Below are 27,358 nucleotides of genomic sequence, written 5' to 3'. Positions count from 1 at the left end.
AGACGCCGTAGTGGAGGGCACTGGAAACTTCGACCACTTGGGGTTCTTTAACGTACACCCAAATCTGAGCACACGTGCCTACAGCATTTCTGCCTCCATCGGAAATGGAGCCGGGGTTTGATACCGCGACATGCGGGTCAGCAGCCGAATTTCTGTTACTCTTGCTCCCCTATATGTGTGCAGTTCGGTTATAGTTATCTGGCTTGAACAGATTTTTAATGGCACCTGCCTGGTCCTGCTTGTTTTCATGGTGATTTTAACCTTCATAAGTTGCATAGGTTTAACTCTCAAAATTGTTCAAGATGCCAATTTTGTGCACAAACTGTATAGTATAAAGGCAGCAGATGTACATGCACACACTATTAAATGAACATTGAGAGCGTTCACTTGCAGTTTCTAAAGTTTTACTGTGCAGGAAGCGTTTAAATCATAATTTCATAAGGACATATTAATCGATTATCTCTACCATTGAAAATCGTGACAACCTAGTTATTTTCACTGTGATAAGCATGCTGTTTTTTTTTTGATGTGGCAGAACTAATTTATACACTCATTCCTTCTATTATTCACATATGCATAACATGAAGGATTGTGTGCCTTAAATTTTGAGTTTCATTCTGTGTGTTATATTTCTTGTGCATGTAAACTATTGTGATAACATGTGTCTCTGACATTATTTGTGCCAATTATTTTCATTTCCAGGTGCCTATGAAGGACACATAAGTTCTATCGCAGTGACCTTCGAATTTTACAGTGGTGCCGGAGCCTCAAGCAGCATTTCGCCGATCTCCACAAGGCATTCATGAGATAAACACAGCGCCACACTTTCACAGTGCTATGATTATTATTTATGTTTGAACATTTCGTTCTAAAATTGCTGTTACATTGTGCCACCATCCTGTGGCTTAGGTGGAGCTCGTGAAATTGCGGTGCAGTCACCTCATTTGTGTACGATCAACACTGCAATGTCACTATTCACAGCTGGAGCATACAGACAAATAAAAAAACATATTGATTGTAGCAGGGCTGATGTGTATATTAATGCTTCTCTATTGATAATAATAACTTTATAAGTTCTTTAGGTCTTGCATAGAACACTGCATTAATGTGTTGCAATGTAACCACCATGTAGGATCGCTAGCATGTTAATTTAGTAGTCTTGTAATGTATTTTATTTAAAAGGTAATTTTTCTTCCGCATCACGACAATTAGTAAGATGCCGATGATTCAATCCCTCATCATGCACATTTAAGAAATATTGTGATTTGTACACAGTATTGCATGTACTCAAGATGTGGACGTCTATTCAATTTACACATTATATTGCTTTGCACTAGATTCAGACGTAACATGCACACATTTCAGTATTTTCCGCATGATACGTCTTTCCATAAGATGTGGAGTCCGCATCATACGTCTTCCTTATTCCAATAATTCCGTATGTGAGGTCTCCGCATCTTACAGAACGTTTCAGTAGGGTATAGAAAACAGTCAATGTACCGCCATCTCGCGTACGCTGTAGCACATAGCATTTCACGCATCTGCCTACCTGTCCATCCGTCTGCTAGTCTGTCTGTCTTTCTAACCGTCCATGCGTCCGTCCGTGCGTTTATCTAGAGAACACTCAATGTACCAACATCTTGCATACCCTGTGGCACATAGTCGCCTTACGCATCCGTCTACCTATCCATACATCTGCCATTCTATCTGCCTGTCCGTCCATGCGTCCATCCTGGCGTCCATCTAGAGAACACTCAATGTACCGCCATCCCGAATACCCTTTGGGACATTGCCGCTTTATGCGTCCGTATACCTGTCCGTCCGTCTGCTAGTCTGTCTGTCTGTGCGTCCATGCGTCCGTCGGTGTGTTCAACTAGAGAACACTCAAAATAACGCCATCTCGCATCTTTATACCCTGTGGCACATCCTTGCTTTACACGTACGTCTATCCGTCTGTCCATCTGCAGTCTGTCTGTTTTTCTGTCCGTGAGTCCATTTAATGAACACTCTGAGTACCGCCATGTCTCAACTCGAAAAACCTGTGGCACATAGCCGCTTTACGCGTCCGTCTACATTTCTGTCCGTCTGCTAGGCTGTCTGTCTGTGCATCCATGCGTCCGTCCGTGCGTCCAACTAGTGAACACTCCAAGTACCACCTTCTCGCACACACTGTGGCATATAGCCGCTCTATGCGTCCGTCTACCTGTCCCTCCGTCTGCTAGTATGTCTGCTGTTCATCCATGCGTCGTCCGTGCGTCCATCTAGAGAACACTCAAAGTACCACCATCTCGCATACCCTGTGGCACTTAACCGCATTACGCGTCCGTCTACCTGTCTACCTGTCCATCCGTCTACGTGTCTGTCTGTGTTTCCGTCCATGCGTCCATCCGTGCATCAATCTAGAGAAGACTCAAAGTACCGCCAGTTCGCAGACCCTGTGGCAAATAGCCGCTTTATGCGTCCGTCTACCAGTCCGTCCGTCTGCTAGTCTGTCTGTCTGTCCATCCATGCGTCCGTCCGTTCGTCATTCTAGAGAGCACTCAATGTACCGCAATCTCGCATACCCTGTGGCACATAGCATTTCACGCATATGTTTACCTGTTCGTCCGTCTGCTAGTCTGTCTGTCTGCTCGTCCATGCGTCCATCTAGAGAACACTCCAAGTACCACCATCTCGCATACCCTGTGGCACATAGCTGCTTTACACGTCCATCTACCTGTCTGTCCGCCTGCTAGTCTGTCTGTCTGTCCATTAGAGGGTCTGTCCATGCGCCCATCTAGTGGACACTCCAAGTACCACCATCTCGCATAACCTGTGGCACATAGCCACTTTACGCGTCCATCTACCTGTCTGTCCGCCTGCTAGTTTGTCTGTCTGTCCATTCAAGGGTCTGCCCATGCGTCCATCTATTGGACACTCCGAGTACCACCCCCTCGCATACCCTGTGGCACATAGCCGCTTTATGCGTTCGTCTATCTGTCCGTCCATCTGCTTGTCTGTCTGTCTGTCTGTCCGTCCATGCATCCGTCTGTGTGTCCATCTAGAGAACACTCAAAATACCGCCATCTCGCATCTTTATACGCTGTGGCACATAGTTGCTTTACACATTCGTCTATCCGTCCGTCCATCTGCTAGTCTTTCTCTCTGTCCGTCCGTGCGTCATTATAGAGAACACTCAACGTACCGCCATCTCGCATACCCTGTGGCACATAGTACTTCACGCATCTGTCTACCTGTCCATCCGTCTGCTAGTCTGTCTGTCATTCTGTCCTCCCGAGCGTCCGTCCATGCGTCCATCTAGAGAACACTCAATGTACCGCCATCCCGAATACCCTGTGACACAATGCCGCTTTACGCGTCCGTCTTCCTATCCGTCCGTCTGCTACTCTATCTGTGTGTCCATCCATGCGTCGTCCGTGCGTCCATCTAGGAACACTCAAAGTACCACCATCTCGCATACGCTGTGGCACATAACCGCATTACGGGTCCGTCTACCTGTCCGTCCGTCTACCTGTCTGTCTGTGTTTCCGTCCATGCGTCCGTCTGTGTGTCCATCTAGAGAACACTCAAAATACCTCCATCTCGCATTTTTATACCTTGTGGCACATACTTGCTTTACACGTTCGTCTATCCGTCCGTCCATCTACTAGTCTGTCTGTTGTCCGTCCATACGTCCGTCCGTGAGTCCATCTAGTGAACACTCTGAGTACCGCCATCTCTCGCAAAACCTGTGGCACATAGCCGCTTTAGGCACCCGTCTACCTGTCTGTCCGTTTTCTAGTCTGGCTGTCTCTCTATTCATGCGTCCGCCCGTGCGTCCAACTGGTGAACACTCCAAGTACCATCTTCTCGCGTACACTGTGGCACATAACCGCTCTACGCGTCCGTCTGCCTGTCCATCGGTCTGCAACTCCTTTTGTCTGTCTGTCCATGCTTCCGTCCGTGCGTCCATCTAGAGAACATTCAAAAAAATTGCCCGCAGCTTCCCTCGGGGGAACACTGAGGAGGATGCGGACCATATAATTGGTTAACGGGGTGTTAAATTGCGACTTACTTGGGTCGATGGCTAAATTGGTTAACGTGGTTAGGAGGGGGTGTTAAATGAGTGAACACGTACACACGTATGCGAAAGGGCGGCGCTGGTCGAAGGGACGTTGATCATTGTGTTTGTGGATTCGTTGGAATTCATTTCACCGCGACCTTGGACGTCGACGCGCCGTACAAACCAACCGACGAGCGGCAACTGAGCGAGCGAGCGCCGACCTTGAGTATATATACAGCACGACGGCGCATGCACTGTCAGCTGTTGAATGTTCTCGAAGCGCGACGCCACATGCGCGTCCACTGGAGAATCAGGAGAATTGTAGATGTCGAACGCGGTGTGTAGAGGAGGAAGGGTGCACTGATGGTGGAGGAGTGAAGCGCGCGCGGTGTGTAGAGGAGAAAGGGATGCACAGATGGTGGAAGAGTGGGCGACGGCGCGACGGCGCATGCGCGCGCGTCAGCTGTCGAATGTTCGAGAAGCGGTGCGGACAGCGCGGACGGCGCACTACAAGGCGCGAGTATAAGATGCTCCGCATCTAAAATACCGCCATCTCGCATACCCTTTGGCACATAGTCGCTTTACGCGTTCGTCCACCTGTCCTTCCGTCTGCTAGTCTGTCGGTCGGTGCGTCCTTGCGTCCGTCCATGCGTCCATCTAGTGAACACTTCAAGTACCACCATCTCGTATCACGTATACCCTGTGGTACATACCCCCTTTACGCGTCCGTCTATCCGTCAGTCCATCTGCTAGTCTGTCTGTCCGTCTGTCCATGCGTCCATCCGTGAGTCCATCTGATGAAGTGTCTGAGTACCGCCATCTCTTATCTCGTATAGCCTGCGGCGCTTACACGCTTTACGCGTCAATCTATCTGTCCGTCCGTCTGCTAGTCTGTCTTTGTGTCTGTCTGTTTGTCCATGCGTCCATCCGTGCGTCCATCTATAGCACACTCAAAGTTCCACCATCTCGCATACCCTGTGGCACATAGCCGCTTTACGCGTCCGTCTACCTGTCCATCCGTCTGCTGGTCCGTCTGTCCGTCCATCTATGCGTCCGTCCATGCATCAATCTAGAGAACACTCAACGTACCGCCATCTTGCATACCCTGTGGCACATAGCCACTTTACGCGTCCGTCTACCTGTTCGTCCGTCTGCTAGTCTGTCTGTCTGTTCGTCCATGCGTCCGTCCGTGCGTCAATCTAGAGAACACTCCAAGTACCACCCCCTCGCATACCCTGTGGCACATAGCATTTCACGCATCTGTCTATTTGTCCATCCGTCTGCTATTGTGTCTGTCTGTCCGTCCATGCGTCCGTCAGTGTGTATCTAGAGAACACTCAAAATACTGCCATCTCGCATCTTCATACCTTGTAGCACATACTTGCTTAACACGTGTTTCTATCCGTCCGTCCATCTGCTAGTCTGTCTGTCTGTCCGTCCATACGTCCGTCCGTGAGTCCAACCAGTGAACACTCTGAGTACCGCCATCTCTCAACTCACAAAACCTGTGGCACATAGCCGCTTTACGCGTCCGTCTACCTGTCTGTCCGTTTGCTTGTCTGTCTTTCTTATCCATGCGTCCGTCAGGGCGTCCATATAGTGCATGCTCCAAATACCACTTTCTCACATATCCTGTGGCAAATAACTGCATTACGCGTCCGTCTACCTGTCCGTCCGTCTGCTAGGCTGTCTGTCTGTCCATCCATGCGTCCGTCCGTGCGTCCAACTAGTGAACACTCCAAGTACCACCTTCTCGCAAACACTGCGGCACATAGCCGCTCTACGCGTCCGTCTACCTTTCCGTCCGTCTGCTAGCCTTTCTGTCTGTCCGTCCATGCGTCCTTCTGCGTCCATCTAGAGAACATTCAAAGTACCACCATATCGCATACCCTGTGGTACAGCCACTTTAAGCGTCCTTCTACCTGTCCGTCCGTCTACCTGTTTGTCTTGGTTTCCGTCCATGCGCACGTCCGTGCATCAATCTAGAGAAGACTCAAAGTACCGCAATTTCGCAGACTCTGTGGCAAATAGCACTTTATGCATCCCTCTACCTGTCCGTCTGGCTGCTAGTCTGTCTGTCTTTCTGTCCGTCCATGCGTCCGTCCGTGTGTCCATCTAGAGAACACTCAAAGTCCCGTCATCTCGCATACCCTGTGGCACATATCCGCATTATGCGTCCGTCTACCTGTCCGTCGGCCTGCTAGTCTGTCTGTCTGTCCGTCCATGCGTCCGTCCGTGCGTCATTCTAGAGAACACACAATGTACAGCAATCTCGCATACCCTGTGGCACATAGCTGCTTTACGCGTCCGTCTACCCGTCCATCCATCTGCTAGTCTGTCTGTCTGTCCGTCCATGCGTCCCTCGGTGTGTCCATCTAGAGAACACTCAAAATACCACCATCTCGCATCTTTATACCTTGTGACACATACTTGCTTTACACGTTCGTCTGTCCGTCCGTCCATCTGCTAGTCTGTCTGTCGGTCTGTCCGTCCATACGTCCGTCCGTGAGTCCATCTAGAGAACACTCTGTGTACCGCCATCTCTCAACTCGCAAAATCTGTGGCACATAGCCGCTTTACGCGTCCGTCTACCTGTCTGTCTGTTTGCTAGTCTGTCTGTCTCTTTATCCTTGCGTCCATCCGTGCGTCCATCTAGTGCACGCTCCAAATACCACTTTCTCACATACCCTGTGGCACATAGCCGCATTACGTGTCCGTCTACCTGTCCGTCCGTCTTCTAGGCTGTCTGTCTGTCCATCTATGCGTCCGTCCATGCGTCCATCTTGTGAACACTCCAAGTACCACCTTTTCGCGTACACTGTGGAACATAGCCGCTCTATGCGTCAGTCTACCTATCCGTCCGTCTGCTTGATTGTCTGTGTGTCCGTCGATGCGTCGTCTGTGCGTACTCAAACACTCAAAGTACCACCATCTCGCATACCCTGTGGCACAGCCACATTACGCGTCCTTCTACCTGTCCGGCCGTCTACCTGTCTGTCTGTGTTTCCGTCCATGCGTCCATTCGTGCATCAATCTAGAGAAGACTCAAAGTACCGCCATTTCGCAGACCCTGGGGCACATAGCACTTTATGCATCCGCCTAGCTGTCTGTCTGGCTGCTAGTCTGTTGGTCTGTCTTTCTATCCGTCCATGCGTCCGTCCGTGTGTTCATCTAGAGAACACTAGAGGTACCGTCATCTCGCATACCCTGTGGCACATAGCCGCTTTACGCGTCCGTCTACTTGTCCGTCCGTCTGCTAGTCTGTCTGTCCACATGCGTCTGTCCGTGCGTCCATATAGAGAACCCTCCAACTACCGCCATCTTGCATACCCTGTGGCACATAGCCGTCTTACGCGTCCATCTCCCTATCCAAACATCTGCTAGTCTGTCTGTCTGTCCGTCCATGCGTCCATCCGTGCGTCCATCTAGTGAACACTTTAAGTACTACAATCTCGCATACCCTGTGGCACATGCCGCTATACGCGTCCGTCTGCCTGTCCATTGGACTGCTAGTCCTTCTGTTTGTCTGTCCATGATTCCGTCCATGCGTCCATCTAGAAAACACTCAATGTACTGCCATCTTGCATACCCTGTGGCACATAACCGCCTACACGTCTGTCCACCTATCCGTACATCTGCTAGTCTCTCTGTCTGTCCGTCCATGCGTCCGTCCGTGTGTCCATTTAGAGAACGCTCAATGTACCCCATCCTGAATACCCTGTGGCACATTGCCGCTTTATGCGTCCGTCTACCTGCCCGTCCGTCTGCTATTCTATCCATCTCTCAGGCCATGCGTCCGTCTGTGCGTCCATCTAGTGAACACTCTGAGTACCACCATCTCGCATACCCTGTGGCACATAGCCGCTTCATGCGTCCGTTTACCTGTCCGCCCGTCTGCTATTCGGTTTGTCTCTCCGTTCATATGTTCGTCAGTGTGTCCATCTAGAGAACACTCAAAATACCGCCATCTCGCATCTCTACATCCTGTGGCACATACTTGCTTTACACGTTCGTCTATCCGTCCGTCCATCTGCTAGTCTGTCTGTCTGTCTGTCCGTCCATGGGTCCGTCCGTGAGTCCATCTAGTGAACACTCTGAGTACCGCCATCTCGCACCTCGTATAGCCTGCGGCGCTTACACGCTTTACGCGTCTGCTATCCGTCCTTCCGTCTGCTAGTCTGTCTTTGTGTCTGTTTGTCCACGCGTGTGTCCGTGCGTCCATCTTTAGAACACTCAAAGTACCGCCATCTCGCATACTCTGTGGCACATAGCCGCTTTACGCGTCCGTCTACCTGTCCACACGTCTGCTAGTCCGTCTGTCTTTCTGTCTGTTCATGAGTCCGTCCATGCGTTCACCTAGGGAACACTCACTGTACCACCGTCTTGCATACCCTGTGGCACACAGCCGCTTTACGCGTTCGTCTACCTATCCGCACATCTGCTATTTTGTCTGCCTGTCCGTCCATGCGTCCGTGCGTGCGTCCATCTAGAGAACACTCAATGTACCGCCATACTGAATAGCCTGTGGCACATTACCGCTTTACGCGTCCGTCTACCTGCCCGTCCGTCTGCTAGTCTGTCTGTTCATCCATGCGTCCGTCCGTGCGTCCATCTAGTGAACACTCTGAATACCACCATCTCGCAAACCCTGTGACACATTGCTGCTTTACGCTTCCGTTTACCTGTCCGTCCGTCTGCTAGTGTGTCTGTCTGTCTGCCCGTCCATGCATCCTTCTGTGTGTCAATCTAGAGAACACTCAAAATACCGCCATCTCGCATCTTTATACCCTGTGGCAGATAGTTGCTTTACACGTTCGTCTCTCCGTCCGTCCATCTGCAAGTCTGTCTGTCTGTCCGTCCATGCGTCCGTCCGTGCGTCATTATAGAGAACACTTAACGTACCGCCATCTCTCAACTCGACAAACCTGTGGCACATAGCCGCTTTACGCGTCCGTCTACCTGTCAGTCCGTTTGCTAGTATGTCTGTCTTATCCATGCGTCCGTCCCTGCGTCCATATAGTGCACGCTCCAAATACCACTTTCTCACATATCCTGTGGCACATAACCGCATTACGCGTCCGTCTACCTGTCCGTCCGTATGCTAGGCTGTCTGTCTGTCCATCCATGCGTCCGTCCGTGCGTGCAACTAGTGAACACTCCAAGTACCACCTTCTCGCGTACACTGCGGCACATAGCCGCTCTACGCGTCCGTCTACCTATCCGTCCGTCTGCTAGTCTGTCTGTCTTTCCGTCCATGCGTCGTCCTTGCGTCCATCTAGAGAACACTCAAAGTACCACCATCTCGCATAACATGTGGTACAGCCATTTTACGCGTCCTTCTACCTGTCTGTCTAGACTTCCGTCCATGCGTCCGTCCGTGCATCAATCTAGAGAAGACTCAAAGTACCGCCATTTCGCAGACCCTGTGGCACATAGCACTTTATGCATTCGTCTACCTGTCTGCCTGGCTGCAAGTCTGTCTGTCTTTCTGTCCGTCCATGCGTCCGTCCGTGTGTTCATCTAGAGAACACTGAAAGTACCGTCATCTCGCATACCCTGTGGTACATAGCCGCTTTACGCGTCCGTCTACTTGTCCGTCCGTCTGCTTGTCTGTATGTCCATCCATCCTTGCGTCCGTCCATGCGTCCATATAGAGACCACTCAAACTACCGCCATCTTGCATACCCTGTGGCACATAGCGGCCTTACTCGTCCATCTACCTATCCGTGCATCTGCTAGTCTGGCTGTCTGTCCGTCCATGCGTCCGTCCGTGCGCCCATCTATAGAACACTCAAAGTGCCGCCATCTCGCATACACTGTGGCACATAGCCGCTTTACGCGTCTGTCTACATGTCCATCTGTCTGCTAGTCTGTCTGTCTGTCTGTCTGTCTATGCATCCGGCCATGCATCAATCTAGAGGATACTCATTGTACAGCCATCTCGCATACCCTGTGGCACCTAGCCACTTTACGCGTCCGTCTACCTGTGCGTATGTCTACCTGTCTGTCTGTGTTTCCGTCCATGCGTCCGTTGGTGTGTCCATTTAGAGAACACTCAAAATACCGCCATCTCGCATTTTTATACCTTGTGGCACATACTTGCTTTACACGTTCGTCTATCCGTCGGCCCATCTGCTAGTCTGTCTGTCTGTCTGTCCGTCCATACGTCCGTCCGTGAGTCCATCTAGTGAACACTCTGAGTACCGCTATCTCTCAACTCGCAAAACCTGTGGCACATAGCCGCTTTACGCACCCGTTCCTGTCTGTCCGTTTGCTAGTCTGGCTGTTTCTCTATCAATGCGTCCGTCCGTGCGTCCAACTAGTGAACACTCCAAGTACCATCTTCTCGCGTACACTGTGGCACATAGCTGCTTTACGCGTCCGTCTGCCTGTCCATCGGTCTGCTAGTCCTTCTGTCTGTCCGTCCATGCTTCCGTCCGTGCGTCTATCTAGAGAACATTCAAAAATACCGCCATCTCGCATACCCTTTGGCACATAGCCGCTTTACGCTTTCGTCTACCTGTCCTTCCGTCTGCTAGTCTGTCGGTTGGTGCGTCCTTGCGTCCGTCCGTGCGTCCATCTAGTGAACACTTCAAGTACCACCATCTCGTAGCATGTATACCCTGTAGCACATACCCCCTTTACGCGTACGTCTGTTCGTCAGTTCATCTGCTAGTCTATTTGTCCGTCTGTCCATGCGTCCGTCCCTGCGTCAATATAGAGAGCACTCAACGTACCGCCATCTGGCATACCTTGTGGCACACTGGATTTCACGCATCTGTCTACCTGTTCATCCGTCTGCTTGTCCGTTTGTCTTTCTGTCTGTTCATGCGTCCGTCCTTGCGTTCATCTAGAGAACACTCACTGTACCACCGTCTTGCATACCCTGTGGCACATAGCCACCTTACGCGTCCGTCTACCTATCAGTACAACTGCAGTTCTGTCAGCCTGTCCGTCCATGCGTCCGTGCGTGCGTCCATCTAGAGAACACTCAATATACCACCATACTGAATACCCTGTGTCTCTACCGCTTTACGCGTCCGTCTACCTGCCCGTCCTTTTGCTAATCTATCTGTCTGTCCGTCCATGCGTCCGTCCGTGCGTCCATCTAGTGAACACTCTGAGTGCCACCATCTCGCATACCCCGTGACACATAGCTGCTTTACGCTTCCGCCTACCTGTCCGTCCGTCTGCTAGTGTGTCTGTCCGTCTGTCCGTCCATGCATCCGTTGGTGTGTCCATCTAGAGAACACTCAAAATACCGCAATCTCGCATCTTTATAGCCTGTGGCAGATAGTTGCTTTACACGTTCGTCTATCCGTCCGTCCATCTGCAAGTCTGTCTGTCTGTCCGTCCATGCGCCCGTCCGTGCGTCATTATAGAGAACACTCAACGTACCGCCATCTCGCATACCCTGTGACACATAGCATTTCACGCTTCTGTCTACATGTCCATTCGTCTGCTAGATTGTCTGTCTGTCCGTTCATGCGTCCCTCAGTGTGTCTACCTAGAGAACACTCAAAATACCGCCATCTCGCATCTTTACACCTTGTGGCACATACTTGCTTTACACATTCGTCTATCCGTCCGTCCATCTGCTAGTCTGTCTGTCTGTCTGTCCATCCATACGTCCGTCCGTAAGTCCATCTAGTGAACACTCTGAGTACCGCCATCTCTCAACTCGCAAAACCTGTGGCACATAGCCGCTTTACGCGTCCGTCTACCTGTCTGTCTGTTTGCTAGTCTGTCTGGCTTATCCATGCGCCCGTCCGTGCGTCCATATAGTGCATGCTCCAAATACCACTTTCTCACATTACCTGTGGCACATAACCGCATTACGCGTCCGTCTACCTGTCCGTCCGTCTGCTAGGCTGTCTGTCTGTCCATCCATGCATCCGTCCATGCGTCCAACTAGAGAACACTCCATGTACCAACTTCTCGCGTACACTGCGGCACAAAGCCGCTCTACGCGTCCGTCTACCTATCCGTCCGTCTGCTAGTCTGTCTGTCTGTCCGTCCATGCGTCGTCCTTGCGTCCATTTAGAGAACACTCAAAGTACCTCCATCTCGCATACTCTGTGGTACAGCCACTTTACGCGTCCTTCTACCTGTCTGTCCGTCTACCTGTCTATCTGGGTTTCCGTCCATGCGTCCGTCTGTGCATCAATCTAGAGAAGACTCAAAGTACAGACATTTCGCAGACCCTGTGGCACATAGCATTTCATGCATCCGTCTACCTGTCCGCCCGTCTGCTAGTCTGTCTGTCCGTCCATCCTTGCGTCCGTCCGTGCGTCCATATAGAGAACACTCAAACTACCGCCATCTTGCATACCCTGTGGCACATAGCGGCCTTACTTGTCCACCTACCTAGCCGTACATCTGCTAGTCTGGCTGTCTGTTCGTCCATGCTTCCGTCCGTGCGTCCATCTAGTGAAAACTCTAAGTAGTTCCATCTCGCATACCCTGTGGCACATAGCCGCTTTACACGTCCGTCTGCCTGTCCGTCGGTCTGCTAGTCCTTCTGTCTGTCCGTCCATGCTTCCGTCTGTGCGTCCATCTAGAGAACACTCAAGTAACTGCCATCTTGCATACCCTGTGGCACATAGCCGCCTTACGCGTCCGTCCACCTATCCGTACATCTGCTAGTCTGTCTCTCTGTCAGGCCATGCGTCCGTCTGTGCGTCCATCTAGTGAACACTCTGAGAACCACCATCTCGCATACCCTGTGGGACATAGCCGCTTTACGCGTCCGTCTACCTGTCCGTCCGTCTGCTATTCTGTCTGTCTGTCCGTTCATAATTCCGTCAGTGTGTCCTTCTAGACGACACTCAAAATACCGCCATCTCGCATCTTTACACCATGTGGCACATACTTGCTTTACACGTTCGTCTATCCGTCGGTTGATCTGCTAGTTTATCTGTCCGTCCATGCGTCCGTCCGTGAGTCCATCTAGTGAACACTCTGAGTACCGCCATCTCTCAACTCGCAAAACCATTGGCACATAGCCGCTTTACGCGTCCGTCTGTCTGTCTGTCCGCCTGCTAGTCTGTCTGTCTGCGCATTCATGAGTCTGTCAATGCACCCATCTAGTGGACACTCGAAGTACCACCCCCTCGCATATCCTGTGGCACATAGCCGCTTTACGTGTCCGTCTACCTGTCCGTCCCCCTGCTAGTCTGTCTGTCAGTCCGTCAATGCGTCCGTCCATGCGTCCATCTTGGGAACACACAAAAACAGTCTTCTCGCATACCCTGTGGCACATACCACTTCACGCGTCCGTCTACCTGTCCGTCCACCTGCTAGACTCTGTGCGTCCATGCGTCTGCCTGTGCGTCCACCTAGAGAACACTCTAAGTACCGCCATCTTGCATACCCTGTGGCACATAGCTGCTTTAGGCGTCCGACTACCTATCCGTCCGTCTGCAAGTCTGTCTGTCTGTCCGTCCATGCGTCCGTCCGTGCGTCCTTCCAGAGAACAGTCAATGTACGGCAATCTCACGTACCCTGCGGCACATAGCCACATTACGCGTCCGTCTACCTGTCCGTTCGTCTGCTAGTCTTTCTGTCCGTCTGTCCATGCGTCCGTCCGTGCGTCTATCTAGTGAACACTCAAATTACCGCCATCTCGCATACCCTGTGGCACATAGACACTTTTCGCGTCCGACTACCTATCCGTCTGTCTGCAAGTCTGTCTGTCTGTCCGTCCATGCGTCCATACGTGCGTCCTTCTAGAGAACACTCAAGGTACCGCCATCTCGCACACCCGGTGGCACATAGCTGCCTTACACGTCCGTCTACCCGTGGGTATGTCTGCTAGTGTGTCTGTCCGTCCATGCGATTGTACGTGCGTCCATCTAGTTAACACTCCAAGTACCACAATCTCGGATACCCTGTGGCAAGAAGCCGCTCTACGCGTCCGTCTACCTGTCCGTCCAAGCGTCCATCCGTGCGTCCATCTAGTGAACACTCTATGTACCACCATCTCGCACATCCTGTGGCACGTAGCCGCTTTACGCGTCCGTGTACCTGTCCGTCGGACTGCTAGGTTGTCTGTCTGTCTGTCCATGCGTCCGTCCGTGCGGCCATCTAGAGAACACTCAAACTACCACCTTCTTGCATACATACCCTGTGGCACATAGCCGCCATACGCGTCCGTCTACCTATCCATACATCTGCTAGCCTGTCTGTCCATCCATGCGTCCGTCCGTGCGTCCATCTAGTGAACACTCTAAGTACCACCTTCTCGCATACACTGTGGCACATAGCCGCTCTATGCATCCGCCTACCTATCCGTACGTCTGCTAGTCTGTCTGTCCTTCCATGCGTCGGTCCGTGCGCCCATCTAGAGAATACTCAAAGTACCGCCATCTCGCATACCCTGTGGCACAGCCGCTTTGCACGTCTGCCTACCTGTCCGTCCATCTACCTGTCTGTCTGCGTTTCCGTCCATGCGTCCGTCTATGCATCAATCTAGAGAACACTCAAAGTACCGGCGTCTCGCAGACCCTGTGGCACAGAGCACTTTACGCATTCATCTACCAGTCCGTCCAGCTGCTAGTCTGTCTGTCTTTCTGTCCGTCCATACGTCCGTCCGTGTGTCCATCTAGAGAACACTCAAAGTACTGTCATCTCGCATACCCTGTGACACATAGCCGCTTTACGCGTTCGTCTACTTCTCCGTCCGTCTGCTAGTCTGTCTGTCCGTCCATGCGTGTGTTCGTGCGTCCATATAGAGATGTAGCGCCCCAATGTGCTGCTCGTCAAAGAAAAAAGTGGCATTTGGGCCGCGCGGCGGGTGCTGCGTGATAATAAAAAATCAGTTCGAAAACTGAACGCTGTCAGGGCTGGATCTTTCCCGTGTTAGTTCCGACAGTTAATGGTGACCCGATAAAGAACACACAGCCCCGATCATCCCGCATGGATCCCGCCGGCTCTGCCACCAATCCTACCGGTCCTGACGCCCAAAAAGACGCCTGACCTAGCGGTGCTGCAGTCGCTGCGATTCAACATGTCAACCTGCCACCATTTTGGCCCAACAGCCCCCACACATGGTTTCTGCAAGTCGCGGCGCACTTCCGTCTACGGCAAATTACCAGCCAACAGACCAGGTACTGGAATCTGTTGTTCTGCTTACCTCCAGACGTAGCCGACGACTTAGCTGATATTTTAGCGTCGCCGCACCCGAGCCATCCCTACGACACATAGAAGGCAGCTATCATTTTCCGCAAGTCTGAGTCCGAACACAGCAGACTCGAACAGCTCATCACGGCAACAGAGCTCGGTGACCGTCGCCCATCACAGCTCTTGCGACGCATGCGCCAGCTCCTTGGCGGCCCCTCCGTCTCTCAAGAGGAGAAGCTGTTACGTGAGTTGTTCCTCCAGCGCTTACCGCAGAGCATGGTCCCGGTCCTCGTAGCTGCAGGAGATTTCCCACTAGAGACACTCGCTGAAATGGCTGACCATGTGGCGGACTACTCGCGGACACATAGCCTCAACGCTGTTACCACACCGCCACCGGCCACCGTTGCAGACCCGGTGCTCGCGAGCATCGAGAACCGTTTGGACGCCCTTGTCAGGCACCTAGATGACTTTGTACCTGCGCATCGTCGACCGTCATCCAGGTTCCAGATACACAGTCGCTCCTCGACGCCCCCACGTTCTCCAGACCTTCGGCCACCCGACGCGCCGCCGGACGTTTCATCCTCAATTATGCGCTGGTACCACCGCCGATTCGGTGCCTCTGCTCGCAAGTGCACTCACCCGTGCTCCTGGTCGGGAAAAGGCGACGACCGGCCACTGACGGCGGCAAGTGGTACTGGTCGAAAGTCATGCCGCCTTTTCTATGTTTCTGATAAGATCACTGGCGCTTGCTTCCTAGTCGACACAGGAGCCCAGGTTAGCGTCATTCCGGCCTCGTGTGCAGATCGCCATCGCAACGAACAGACCTGCCCACTCCAAGCGATCAACAATTCCGCCATTCGCACATACGACCAACGCTCTCTTACACTTGACCTTAGACTACGCCGTACGTCTCGCTGGATTTTCATACTCGCTGACGTCTCGCAGGCTGTTCTTGGAGCTGACTTCCTCAGCTTTTTCAACCTTGCTAGGGACATGCATGCTCACCGCCTCATTGATCTCCAACACCCGCCTCTCCATCAACGGTGTACTCTGTACTTCCTCGCCAACCGGACTGCGAGCTCTCACACCTGCTTCGCCGTATGCAAAAATACTCGACGACTTTCCCAGCATCACGAAGCTGCAAACCAGAGAGTCACCGGTGAAGCATTCCATCACTCACCACATTGTGACCACTGGACCTCCCGTTTTTACACGACCCCGTCGGCTATCTGGAGAACGCCTCGCCATCGCCCGCCGTGAGTTTGAGCACAAGATTGAACTCGGCATTGTGCGGCCTTCCTCCAGCAACTGGGCGTCGCTACTCCACATGGTGCCAAAGAAAGATCCTGGCGACTGCAGACCATGTGGGGATTACCACGCTCTCAAGGCCCACACCTTAGCAGACCACTATCCACTTCCTCACATACAGGATTTCACATCAAATTTGGCTGGGTGCACAATCTTCTCTAAGATAGACTTAACGAAGGCTTACCATCAGATTCCTGTAGAACCCGCCGACATTCCGAAGACGGCCATCACCACCCCAATCGGTCTGTTTGAATATGTAAGGATGCCTTTTGGATTGCGCAACTCTGCACAGACCTTTCAGCGCACTATCAACGAGGTCACGCGAGGTCTCAATTTCAGACCTTTCGCGAGGTCACGCGAGGTCACGCGAGGTCTCGGACGCGAGGTCTCTACCTTGATGACCTCCTTGTAGCAAGCTCATCCGGCCCTGAGCATGAAGCCCACCTGCGCCCCCTGTTCCACCGCCTGGACGATGACGGCTTCGTAATTAATTCCAATAAGTGCCTCTTCGGCTTCGCAACAATAGAGTCTCTAGGCCACCTTGTCACTCTAAAGGGTATTTAACCGCTCACCAGCAAAGTGAAGGCTATTCAAGACTATCCATCCCCGACTTCACTGAAGAGACTCCGAGAATTTCTGGGCCTACTAAAATTCCATCGCCGCTTTCTTCCAAAGTGCGCCACATTCCTAAAGCCCTTGACCGACCTATTGGCTAAAAAGAAAGACCCGGCTACGCCACTGGAGTGGCCCAAGGACGCTGCATCTGCCTTCGACACTGCCAGAAGGCTCTGGCAGACGCTATCATGCTCATACATCCCTTCCCTGATGCCCCAATTCGTCTCATCACCGATGCATCAAGCGTGGCAGTTGGCGCTGTTCTCGAGAAGCACGTATTCGGTTGGCAGCCCCTTGGGTTTTTCTCGCAAAAACTGAAGCCACCAGAGACAAAATATAGTACATTTGCCCGAGAACTCATCGCGGTATACCTCGCCATCAAACATTTTCGTCATTTATTGGAGGGCCGGGACTTTTACGTCGTTACAGACCACAAGTCCCTGATGTTTGCCTTCCATCGCAATCACATCAATTATACTGCACGGGAGATCCGTCAATTATGCTTTATTTCCGACTTAACTGTGGATATCAGACACGTACATGGGCCGGAAAATGCTGCTGCTGATGAACTATTCCGCATCGATGCCTTGTCGACCCAGCCACCACTAGACGTGGAAGAGCTAGCAGCTGCCCAAAGCAACGATCCTGAGCTGCATCGTCTTCGCTCTTCATCCACGTCTCTATCGTTCACGGAGTGCCCACTTCCATTTTCTACCTCATTAATAACGTGCGAAACGTCCACTGGTGTCTCTCGGCCCTTCATGCCTTCAGCTTCTCGTCGTGCAATTTTTGATTAATTGCACAACATGAGCAATCCTGGTATTCGTGCGACCCAGAAGCTATTCCCATCTCGTTTCCTTTGGCCAAGAATCAATGCTGATGTCCGACGCTGGGCGCGAACCTGCCTTGAGTGCCAGCGCGTTAAAGTTCACCGTCACACTGTCACGGCAACATCCCCGTTTCGGCCTCTAGACGCAAGGTTTTCTCACGTCCATCGCGACATCGTTGGTCCTCTTCCGTCATCGCAAGGAGCTTCTTACCTGCTGACATGTGTGGATCGCTTCACCAGATGGCCGGAAGTGTTTCCCATTTCCGACATTGCAGCCCCAACAGGTGCCAAGGCTTTCACAAACGGCTGGGTGTCGCGCTTTGGATGCCCTTCTGTCGTCACCACTGATCGCGGTCGTCAGTTCCAATCAGCCCTTTTTCACCGCACTTGCCAATATCCTTGGCATTCGACACATCCACACAACTGCCTACCATCCTTCCGCCAATGGCATGGTCTAACGGCTTCATCAACAACTGAAAGCTACCCTCACTGCTCACCAGCCAAGGGAACCTTGGCTCGACCACCTCCCCTTCGTACTTCTGGGCATCCGATCAGCACTGAAAGGGGATCTCGGCTGCTCATCAGCCGAACTAGTCTATGGCGTTTCCCTGCGTCTTCCAGGAAAATTCTTCGAGCCATCATCGCGACCTTCCACTCACGTTGCCTCCACGTACATTCGAGAGCTGCGCACCACGTTTCGGGACCTTGCTCCTGTGATCCCTGCCTACCGACACCCCAAGTCTGTCTTCGTCAGTCAGGATCTGCATGACTGCAGTCACGTCTTCGTTCGGCGTGACCTAATACCGCCACCACTAACACCAGCCTATGATGGCCCTTTCCGCGTACTCCATCGTACACGTAAGACGTTCACGCTGGACATCAATGGCCATGAAGACGTCGTGGCTGCTGATCGACTGAAACCTGCGTATATCGCCGCTGTCGCGGCCGCGGGGTTTCAATTTGAAGTTTGGATGTCAACATCCAAGCATGTCCACTGGGCAACTTCTCTGGTGATTCCTATGGCTCTCGCTCTACCGGGCCTCAATGCGCTGCTCGTCAAAGAAGTGGCATTTTGGCCGCACGGCGGGTGCAGCGCGATAATAAAAAATCAGTTGGAAAACTGTACGCTGTGAGTTCACGTGTTAGCTCCGACAGAGAACACTTAATGTACCGCCATCTCGCGTACCCTGTGGCACATAGCATTTCACGCATCTGTCTACCTGCCCGTCCCTCTGCTAGTCTGTCTGTCCCCGTCCGTCCATGCGTCGGTCCGTGTGTCCATCTAGAGAACATAAGGTCCCTAGATGAAACAAGTTTCCAAGGTAGCGACACCTTTCCCTTTCCTCTTCGCCTATGTTCCTGAAGCGCCCCCTAGAAGGTTTAAAACTTTCATCCAAAAGCGAATGTTTGGGTTCTGTTGCTACGGTGAATAGATGTAAATAAAACAAAATGGAACGAAATAAGACGTAGAATAAACAGTTACCTTTATGAACATAAACGGCACAACACAAGAGCAAGCGGGATGTGCGTTATTCAACCAGCAACGTTGTGCAGTTCTATACTTGACACCACTAGCCATGGCGTCTCGCGTAGTACATTTTAGTTCCACGGCCGCGGTATTTCGTCCAGTTCTAACTAGTCCACTTCTCCGATTGTGTTTTGTTCGTGCTGTGACACAGTGAACGTGCTTCTTGCTGGATCCTGTAAGTGGCCACAGGGCGTGACGTTGTGACGATTGATTACAACCGGCTTGTGCACACGCAAGAAAAAAAACTACGACCAGACTGGTATGAACACTCGTCCAGCAGCACTGCGATGACGTTTTTTTTTAAATGTGCCCATTTGGACATTCGTGATGCCAAGTGATCCTGATGCGGTGCTGGGAACTTCCTGAAAAGTGAGAGTACTACTGGTGAGGTGTCTAGAAGCAGCGCGTTCTGGCTCAAGCGGGAACTGGTCAAGAGTGAAATGTTTCTGAAGGTGCGTTGATTACAACCTACAGCTGCTCTGTATACGTGCGTACCCACATGTATTTGTACCAACTGGCATGCACTAGACACGCATTAGACGCGCCTGGCGTTTCAATAAAAACCGACAAGTGAACTCGCTTCGCAGATCCGCGTCGACATACGTTGACGGAGTTGCACGATAGCATTCGCGTGAAATGGTTCATAGTTGCACATCATGGTGCGCTTCATCTCGGGAAGCACGAGGTAAGTTGAAGAGAGCGAAACCATTTTCTGTTGTTTACGGCAACGCAGCATTGCTGAAAAACGCAGATGTCGCATTGAACGATCATGGCGAAACAATCTTGGTCGACTTAGCGCACACCGAAACGTTCCTCCTCTTCAGTTTATGTTCTGGCTACGATTTTGTCTTTGGTCACGGCGAGAATCCGGCTGGAGCCGTATGCGCATGCGTACTCGTTTTGAACCTTTTGCATAATAATAAATAACACCACCAGCCATTTGCAAGATCACGTGCAAGTAATGCACCAATTACAGACGCGGATGGCAAAGAAAAAGAGGAGTAATCGAGAGAGTGAGGAGGACGGCTCGAGAACAAGGAGTGACGCTACCTTGTTTCATCTAGGGACCTTAAGAGAACACTCAAAGTACCGCCATCTCGCATACCCTGTGGCACATAGCCGCTTTACGCGTCCGTCTACCTGTCCGTCCGTCTGCTAGTCTATCTGTCAGTCTGTCCGGCCATGCGTCCGTCCGTGCGTCATTCTAGTCATTCTAGAGAACACTCAATGTACCGCAATCTCGCATACCCTGTGGCACATAGCCGCTTTACGTGTCCGTCTACCTGTCCATCGGTCTGCTAGTCTGTCAGTCTGTCCGTCCATGCGTCCGTCCGTGCGTCCATCCAGTGAACACTCAATGTACCGCCATCTCGCATACCCTGTGGCACATAGCCACCTTACGCGTCCGTCTACCTATCCGTACATCTGCTATTCTGTCTGCCTGTCCGTCTATGCGTCCGTCCATGGGTCAATCTAGAGAACACTCAATGTACCGCAATCTCGCATACCCTGTGGCACATAGCCGCTTTACGTGTCCGTCTGCCTGTCCATGGGTCTGCTAGTCTGTCAGTCTGTCCGTCCATGCGTCCGTCCGTGTGTCCATCTAGAGAACACTCAATGTACCCCCATCCCGAATACCCTGTGGCACATTGCCGTTTTACGCGTCCGTCTACCTGCCCGTCCGTCTGCTAGTCTATGTGTCTGTCAGTCCATGCGTCCATCTGTGCGTCCATCTAGTGAACACTCTGAGTACCACCATCTCGCATACCCTGTGGCACATAGACGCTTTACGTGTCCGTCTACCTGTCCGTCCGTCTGCCATTCTGCCTGTCTGTCCGTTCATATGTCCATCAGTGTGTCCATCTGGAGAACACTCAAAATACCGCCATCTCGCATATTTATACCCTGAGGCACATACTTGCTTTACACGTTCGTCTATCCGTCCGTCCATCTGCTAGTCTGTCCGTCCATGCGTCCATCCGTGAGTCGATCTAGTGAACACTCTGAGTACCCCCATCTCTCAACTCGCAAAACCTGTGGCACATAGCTGCCTTACGCGTCCGTCTACTTATCTGTCCGCCTGCTAGTTTGTCTGCCTGTCCATTCATGGGTCTGTCCATGCGTCCATCTAGTGGACACTCTCAGTACCACCCCCTCGCACACCCTGTGGCGCATAGCCGCTTTACGCGTCCATCTACCTGTCTGTCCGCCTGCTAGTCTGTCTATCAGTCCGTCAATGTGTCCGTCCATGCAGCCATCTAGAGAACACTCAAAGTACCGTCCTCTCGCATATCCTGTGGCATATAGCACTTCACGCATCTGGCTACCTGTCCGTCCGCCTGCTAGACTCTGTCTGCGCGTCCATGCGTCCATCCGTGCGTCCTTCTATGGAACACTCAATGTAATGCGATCTTGCATACCCTGCGGCACATAGCCACTTTACGCGTCCGTCTACCTATCCGTTAGTCTGCAAGTCTGTCTGTCTATCCGTCCATGCGATTGTCCATGCGTCCATCTAGTTAACACTCCAAGTACGACGATCTCGGATACCCTGTGGCACATAGCCGCTTTACGCGTCCGTCTACCTGTCCATCGGTCTGCTAGTCCTGTCTGTCCGTCCAAGCTTCCATCCGTGCGTCCTTCTAGAGAACACTTAAGGTACCGCCATCTTGCCTACCCTGCAGCACTCAGCCGCTTTACGCGTCCGTCTACCTGTGCGTATGTCTGCTAGTCTCTCTGTCTGTCTGTTCATGCATCCGTCCATGCGTCCATCTCGTGAACACTCAAAGTACCGCCATCTCGCATACCCTGTGGCACATAGCCGCTTTACGCGTCCAACTACCTATCCGTTCGTCTGCAAATCTGCCTGTCTGTCCGTCCATGCGTCCGTCCGTGCGCCCTTCTATAGAACACTCAAGGTACCGCATTCTCACGTACCCTGCGGCACATAGCCACTTTACGCATCCGTCTACCTGTCCGTCCGTCTGCTAGTCTTTCTGTCTGTCTGTCCATGCGTCCGTCCGTGCGTCCATCTAGTGAACACTCAAAGTACCACCATCTTGCATACCCGGTGGCACATAGCCGCTTTACGCGTCCGACTACCTATCCGTCTGTCTGCAAGTCTGCGAGTCTGTCCAACCATGCGTCCGTCCGTGCGTCCTTCTAGAGAACACTTAAGGTACTGCCATCTTGCCTACCCTGCAGCACTCAGCCGCTTTATGCGTCCGTCTATCTGTGCGTATGTCTGCTAGTCTGTCTGTCTGTCTCTCTGTCTGTCTGTCTATCCAAGCTTCCGTCCGTGCGTCCATCTCGTGAACACTCAAAGTACCGCCATCTCGCATACCCTGTGGCACATAGCTGCTTTTTGCGTCCGACTACCCATCTGTCCGTCTGCAAGTCTGTCTGTCAGTCCGTCCATGCATCCGTCCGTGCGTCCTTCTAGAGAACACTCAAGGTACCGCCATCTCGCATACCATGTGGCACATAGCCGCTTTACGCATCCGTCTACCCGTGCGTATATCTGCTAGTCTGTCTGCCTGTCCGTCTATGCGTCCGTCTATGCATAAATCTAGAGAACACTCAACGTTCCGCCATCTCGCATACCCTGTGGCACATAGCAGTTCACGCATCTGTCTACCTGTCCGTCCAACTGCTAGTCTGTCTGTCTTTCTGTCCATCCATGCGTCCATCCATGTGTCCATTTTTAGAACACTCAAAGTAACACCATCTCGCATACCCTGTGGATCACAGCCGCTTTACGCGTCCGTGTACCTGTCCGTCCGTCTGCTAGTCTGTCTGTCTGTTAGTCCATGCGCCTGTCCGTGAGTCCATCTAGAGAACACTCGAGGTACCGCCATCTCGTATACCCTGTGGCACTGAGCCACCTTACGCATCCGTCTACCTATCCGTACATCTGCTAGTCTATCTGTTTAGTCTATCTGTTTCTCCATCCATGCGTTCGTCCGTGCGTCCATCTAGTGAACACTCCGAGTACCACCATCTCGCATACCCTGTGGCACATGGCTGCTTTACGCTTCCGTCTACCTGTCTGTCCGTCTGCTAATCTGTGTCCGTTTGTCCGTCCATGGATCCGCCGGTGTGTCCATCTAGAGAACACTCAAAACACTGTCAGCTTGCGTCTTTATACCCTGTGGCACATTGTTGCTTTACACGTTAGTCTATCCGTCCATCAATCTGTTAGTTTGTTCGTCTGTCCGTTCATGCGTCCGTCCATGAGTCCATCTAGTGAACACTCTGAGTACCACCATTTCTCAACTCGCAAAACCTGTGGCACATAGCCGCTTTACGCGTCCGTCTACCTGTCTGTCCGTTTGCTAGTCTGTATGTCGGACAGTCAGTGCGTCCGTCCGTGCGTCCATCTAAGGAACACTCCCAGCACCACCATCTCGCATACCCTGTGGCACATAGCCGCTTTACGCGTTCGTCTACCTGTCCCTCCATGTGGTAGTCTGTCTGTCTCTCTATCCATGCATCCGTCCGTGCGTCCATCCAGTGAACGCTCCAAATACCACTTCCTCACGTACCCTGTTGCACATAACCGCTATACGCGTCCGTCTACCTTTTCGTCCGTCTGCTTTGCTGTCTGTCTGTCCATCCATGCGTCCGTCCGTGCGTTCAACTAGTGAACACTCCAAGTACCACCTTCTCGCGTACACTCTGGCACATAGCCGCTCTACGCGTCCGTCTACCTATCCGTCCGTCTGCTAATCTGTCTGTCTGTCTGTCCATGCGTCATCCGTGTGTCCATCTAGAGAACACTTAAAGTACCACCATCTCGCATACCATGTGACACAGCCACTTTACGCGTCCGTCTACCTGTCCGTCCGTCTACCTGTCTGTCTGTGTTTCCGTCCATGTGCCCGTCCGTGCATCAATCTAGAGAAGACTCAAAGTACCGCCATTTCGCAGACCCTGTGGCACATAGCACTTTATGCATCCGTCTACCTGTCCGTCCGGCTGCTAGTCTGTCTGTCTTTCTGTCTTTCCATGCATCCGTCCGTGTGTTCATCTAGAGAACACTCAAACTACCGTCATCTCGCATACCCTGTGGTACATAGCCGTTTACGCGTCCGTGTACTTGTCCGTCCGTCTGCTAGTCTGTCTGTCTGTCCGTCCATGCGTCCGCCCAGGCGTCCATATAGAGAACACTCAATGTACTGCCATTTCGCATGCCATGTGGCACATAGCCACTTTAGGCGTCCATCTACCTGTCCGTCCATCTGCTAGTCTGTCTGTCTGTCCGTCCATGTATCTGTCCATGCGTCCATCTAGAGAACACTCTAAGTACCACCATCTTGCATACCCTGTGACACATAGCTGCTTTACGCGTCCGACTACCTATCCGTCCGTCTGCAAGTCTGTCTGTCTGTCCGTCCATGCGTCCGTCCGTGCGTCCTTCTAGAGAACACTCAAGGTACCGCCATCTCGCATACCCCGTGGCACATAGCCACTTTACGCATCCTGTGTGTATGTCTGCTAGTCTGTCTGTCTGTCCGTCCAAGCGTCCATCCGTGCGTCCATCTAGTGCACACTCAAAGTGCCGCCATCTCGCATACCCTGTGGCACAAGCCGCTTTACGCGTCCGAATACCTCTCCGTCTGTCTGCAAGTCTGTCTGTCTGTCCGTCCATGCGTCCGTCCATGCGTCCTTCTAGAGAACACTCAAGGTACCGCCATCTCGCCTACCCTGTGGTACATAGCCGCTTTACGCGTCCGTCTACCTGTGCGTATGTCTGATAGTCTGTCCGTCTGTCCGTCCAAGCGTCCGTTCGTGCGTTCTTCTAGTGAACACTCGAAGTACCATGTTCTCGCATACCCTGCGGCACATAGCCGCTTTACGCGTCCGTCTACCTGTCCATCCGTCTTCTAGTCTGTCTCTCAGTCTGTCTATGCGTCCGTCCATGCATCAATCTAGAGGACACTCAACCTACCGCCGTCTCGCAGACCCTGTGGCACTGAGCATTTCACGCATCTGTCTACCTGTCCGTCCGTCTGCTAGTCTGTCTGTCTTTCTCTCCGTCCATGCGTCCGTCCGTGTGTCCATCTAGAGACCACTCAAAGTACCGTCCTCTCGCATACCCTGTGGTACATAGCACTTCACGCATCTTTCTTTCTGTCTGTCCGCCTGCTAGACTCTGTCTGGGCGTCCATGCGTCCGCCTGTGCGTCCATGTAGAGAACACTCTAAGTACCGCCATGTTGCATAGCCTGTGACACATCGCCACTTTACGCGTCCGCCTAACTGTTCGCCCGCCTGCTAGTCCGTCTGTCAGTCCGTCCATGCGTCCGTACATGCGTCCATTTAGAAAAAACTCAAAGTACCGTCCTCTCGCATACCCTGTGGCACATAGCACTTCACGCATCTTTCTTTCTGTCCGTCTGTCTGCAAGTCTGTCTGTCTGTCCGTCCATGCGTCCGTCCGTGCGTCCTTCTAGAGAACACTCAATGTACTGCAATCTCACGTACCCTGCAGCACATAGCCACTTTACGCATCCGTCTACCTGTCCGTCCGTGTGATAGTCATTCTGTCTGTCTGTCAATGCGTTCCTCCGTGCATCCATCTAGTGAACACTCAAAGTACCGCCATCTCGCATACCCTGCGGCACATAGCCGCTTTACGCGTCTGACTATCTATCCGTCCATCTGCAAGTCTGTCTGTCTGTCTGTCTGTCTGTCTGTCTGTGCGTCCATCCGTGCTTCCTTCTAGAGAACACTCAACGTACTGCCATCTCGCACACCCTGTGGCACATAGCCGCTTCACGCGTCCTGTGTGTATGTCTGCTAGTCTTTCTGTCTGTCTGTCCGTCCAAGCGTCCAAGCGTGCGTCCATCTAGTGCACACCCAAAGTGCCGCCATCTCGCATACCCTGTGGCACATAGCACTTTACGCATCTGTCTTTCTGTCTGCCGCCTGCTAGACTCTGTCTGGGCGTCCATGCGTCCGATTGTGCGTCCATCTAGAGAACACTCTAAGTACCACCATCTTGCATACCCTGTGACACATAGCCACTTTACGCGTCCGACTACCTATCCCTCCTTTGCAAGTCTGTCTGTCTGTCCGTCCATGCGTCCGTCCGTGCGTCCTTCTAGAGAACACTCAATGTACTGCCATCTCACGTACCCTGCGGCACATAGCCACTTTACGCGTCCGTCTACCTGTCCGTCCATCTGATAGTCTTTCAGTCTGTCTGTCCATGCGTTCGTCCGTGCATCCATCTAGTGAACACTCAAAGTACCGCCATCTCGCATACCCTTCGGCACATAGCCGCTTTACGCGTTGGAATACCTATCTGTTCATCTGCAAGTCTGTCTGTCTGTCCGTCCACGCGATTGTCCGCACGTCCATCTAGTTAACACTCCAAGTACCATGATCTCGGATACCCTGTGGCAAAAAGCCACTCTACACGTCCGTCTACCTGTCCGTCCGTCTGCTAGTCTGTCTGTCTGTCGGTCCATGCGTCCCTCTAGTGAACACTCGAAGTACCACCATCTCGCATACCCTGTGGCACATAGCTGCTTAAGGCGTCCGTCTACCTTTCCATCGGTCTGCTAGTCCTCCTGTCTGTCTGTCCATGCTTCCGTCCGTGCGTCCATCTAGAGAACACTCAATGTAATGCCATCTTGCATACCTGGGGCACATAGCCGCTTTATGCGTACGACTACCTAACTGTCTGTCTGCAAGTCTGTCTGTCTGTCCGTTCATGCGTCCATCTGTGCGTCCTACTATTGGACACTCCAAGTACCAACATCTCGCATACTCTGTGGCACATAGCCGCTTCACGCGTCCGTCTGCCTGTCTGTCCGCCTGCTAGTCTGTCTGTCTATCCAATCATGGGTCTGTCAATGCGTCCATTTAGTGGACACTCTAAGCACCATCCCCTCGCATACCCTGTGGCAT

At 52.3% G+C, this 27,358-nt stretch overlaps 1 protein-coding gene across 3 annotated transcripts in view; it reads left to right on the top strand.

Moving 5' to 3' along the window:
- Positions 1-20,018, top strand: part of LOC142802193 (uncharacterized) — a 31,094-nt gene extending 11,076 nt beyond the window's left edge. For 2 of the 3 annotated variants that reach the window (XM_075887588.1, XM_075887593.1), the window contains one exon: positions 703-1,020. In XM_075887588.1, coding sequence (XP_075743703.1) covers positions 703-712 — 10 coding nt within the window. In that variant the 3' untranslated portion in view covers positions 713-1,020. Of the gene's footprint in view, positions 1-702 lie in introns of all 3 variants that reach the window. The other variant, XM_075887584.1, reaches the window with a different exon arrangement.
- The last annotated feature ends 7,340 nt before the right edge of the window (positions 20,019-27,358 follow it).

Source organism: Rhipicephalus microplus, chromosome 1 (assembly GCF_043290135.1).
Source record: "Rhipicephalus microplus isolate Deutch F79 chromosome 1, USDA_Rmic, whole genome shotgun sequence".
NCBI lineage: Eukaryota > Metazoa > Arthropoda > Arachnida > Ixodida > Ixodidae > Rhipicephalus > Rhipicephalus microplus.
The sequence above is the reverse complement of the archived record's forward strand: the minus strand, read 5'-3'. Positions and strand labels throughout refer to the sequence as shown.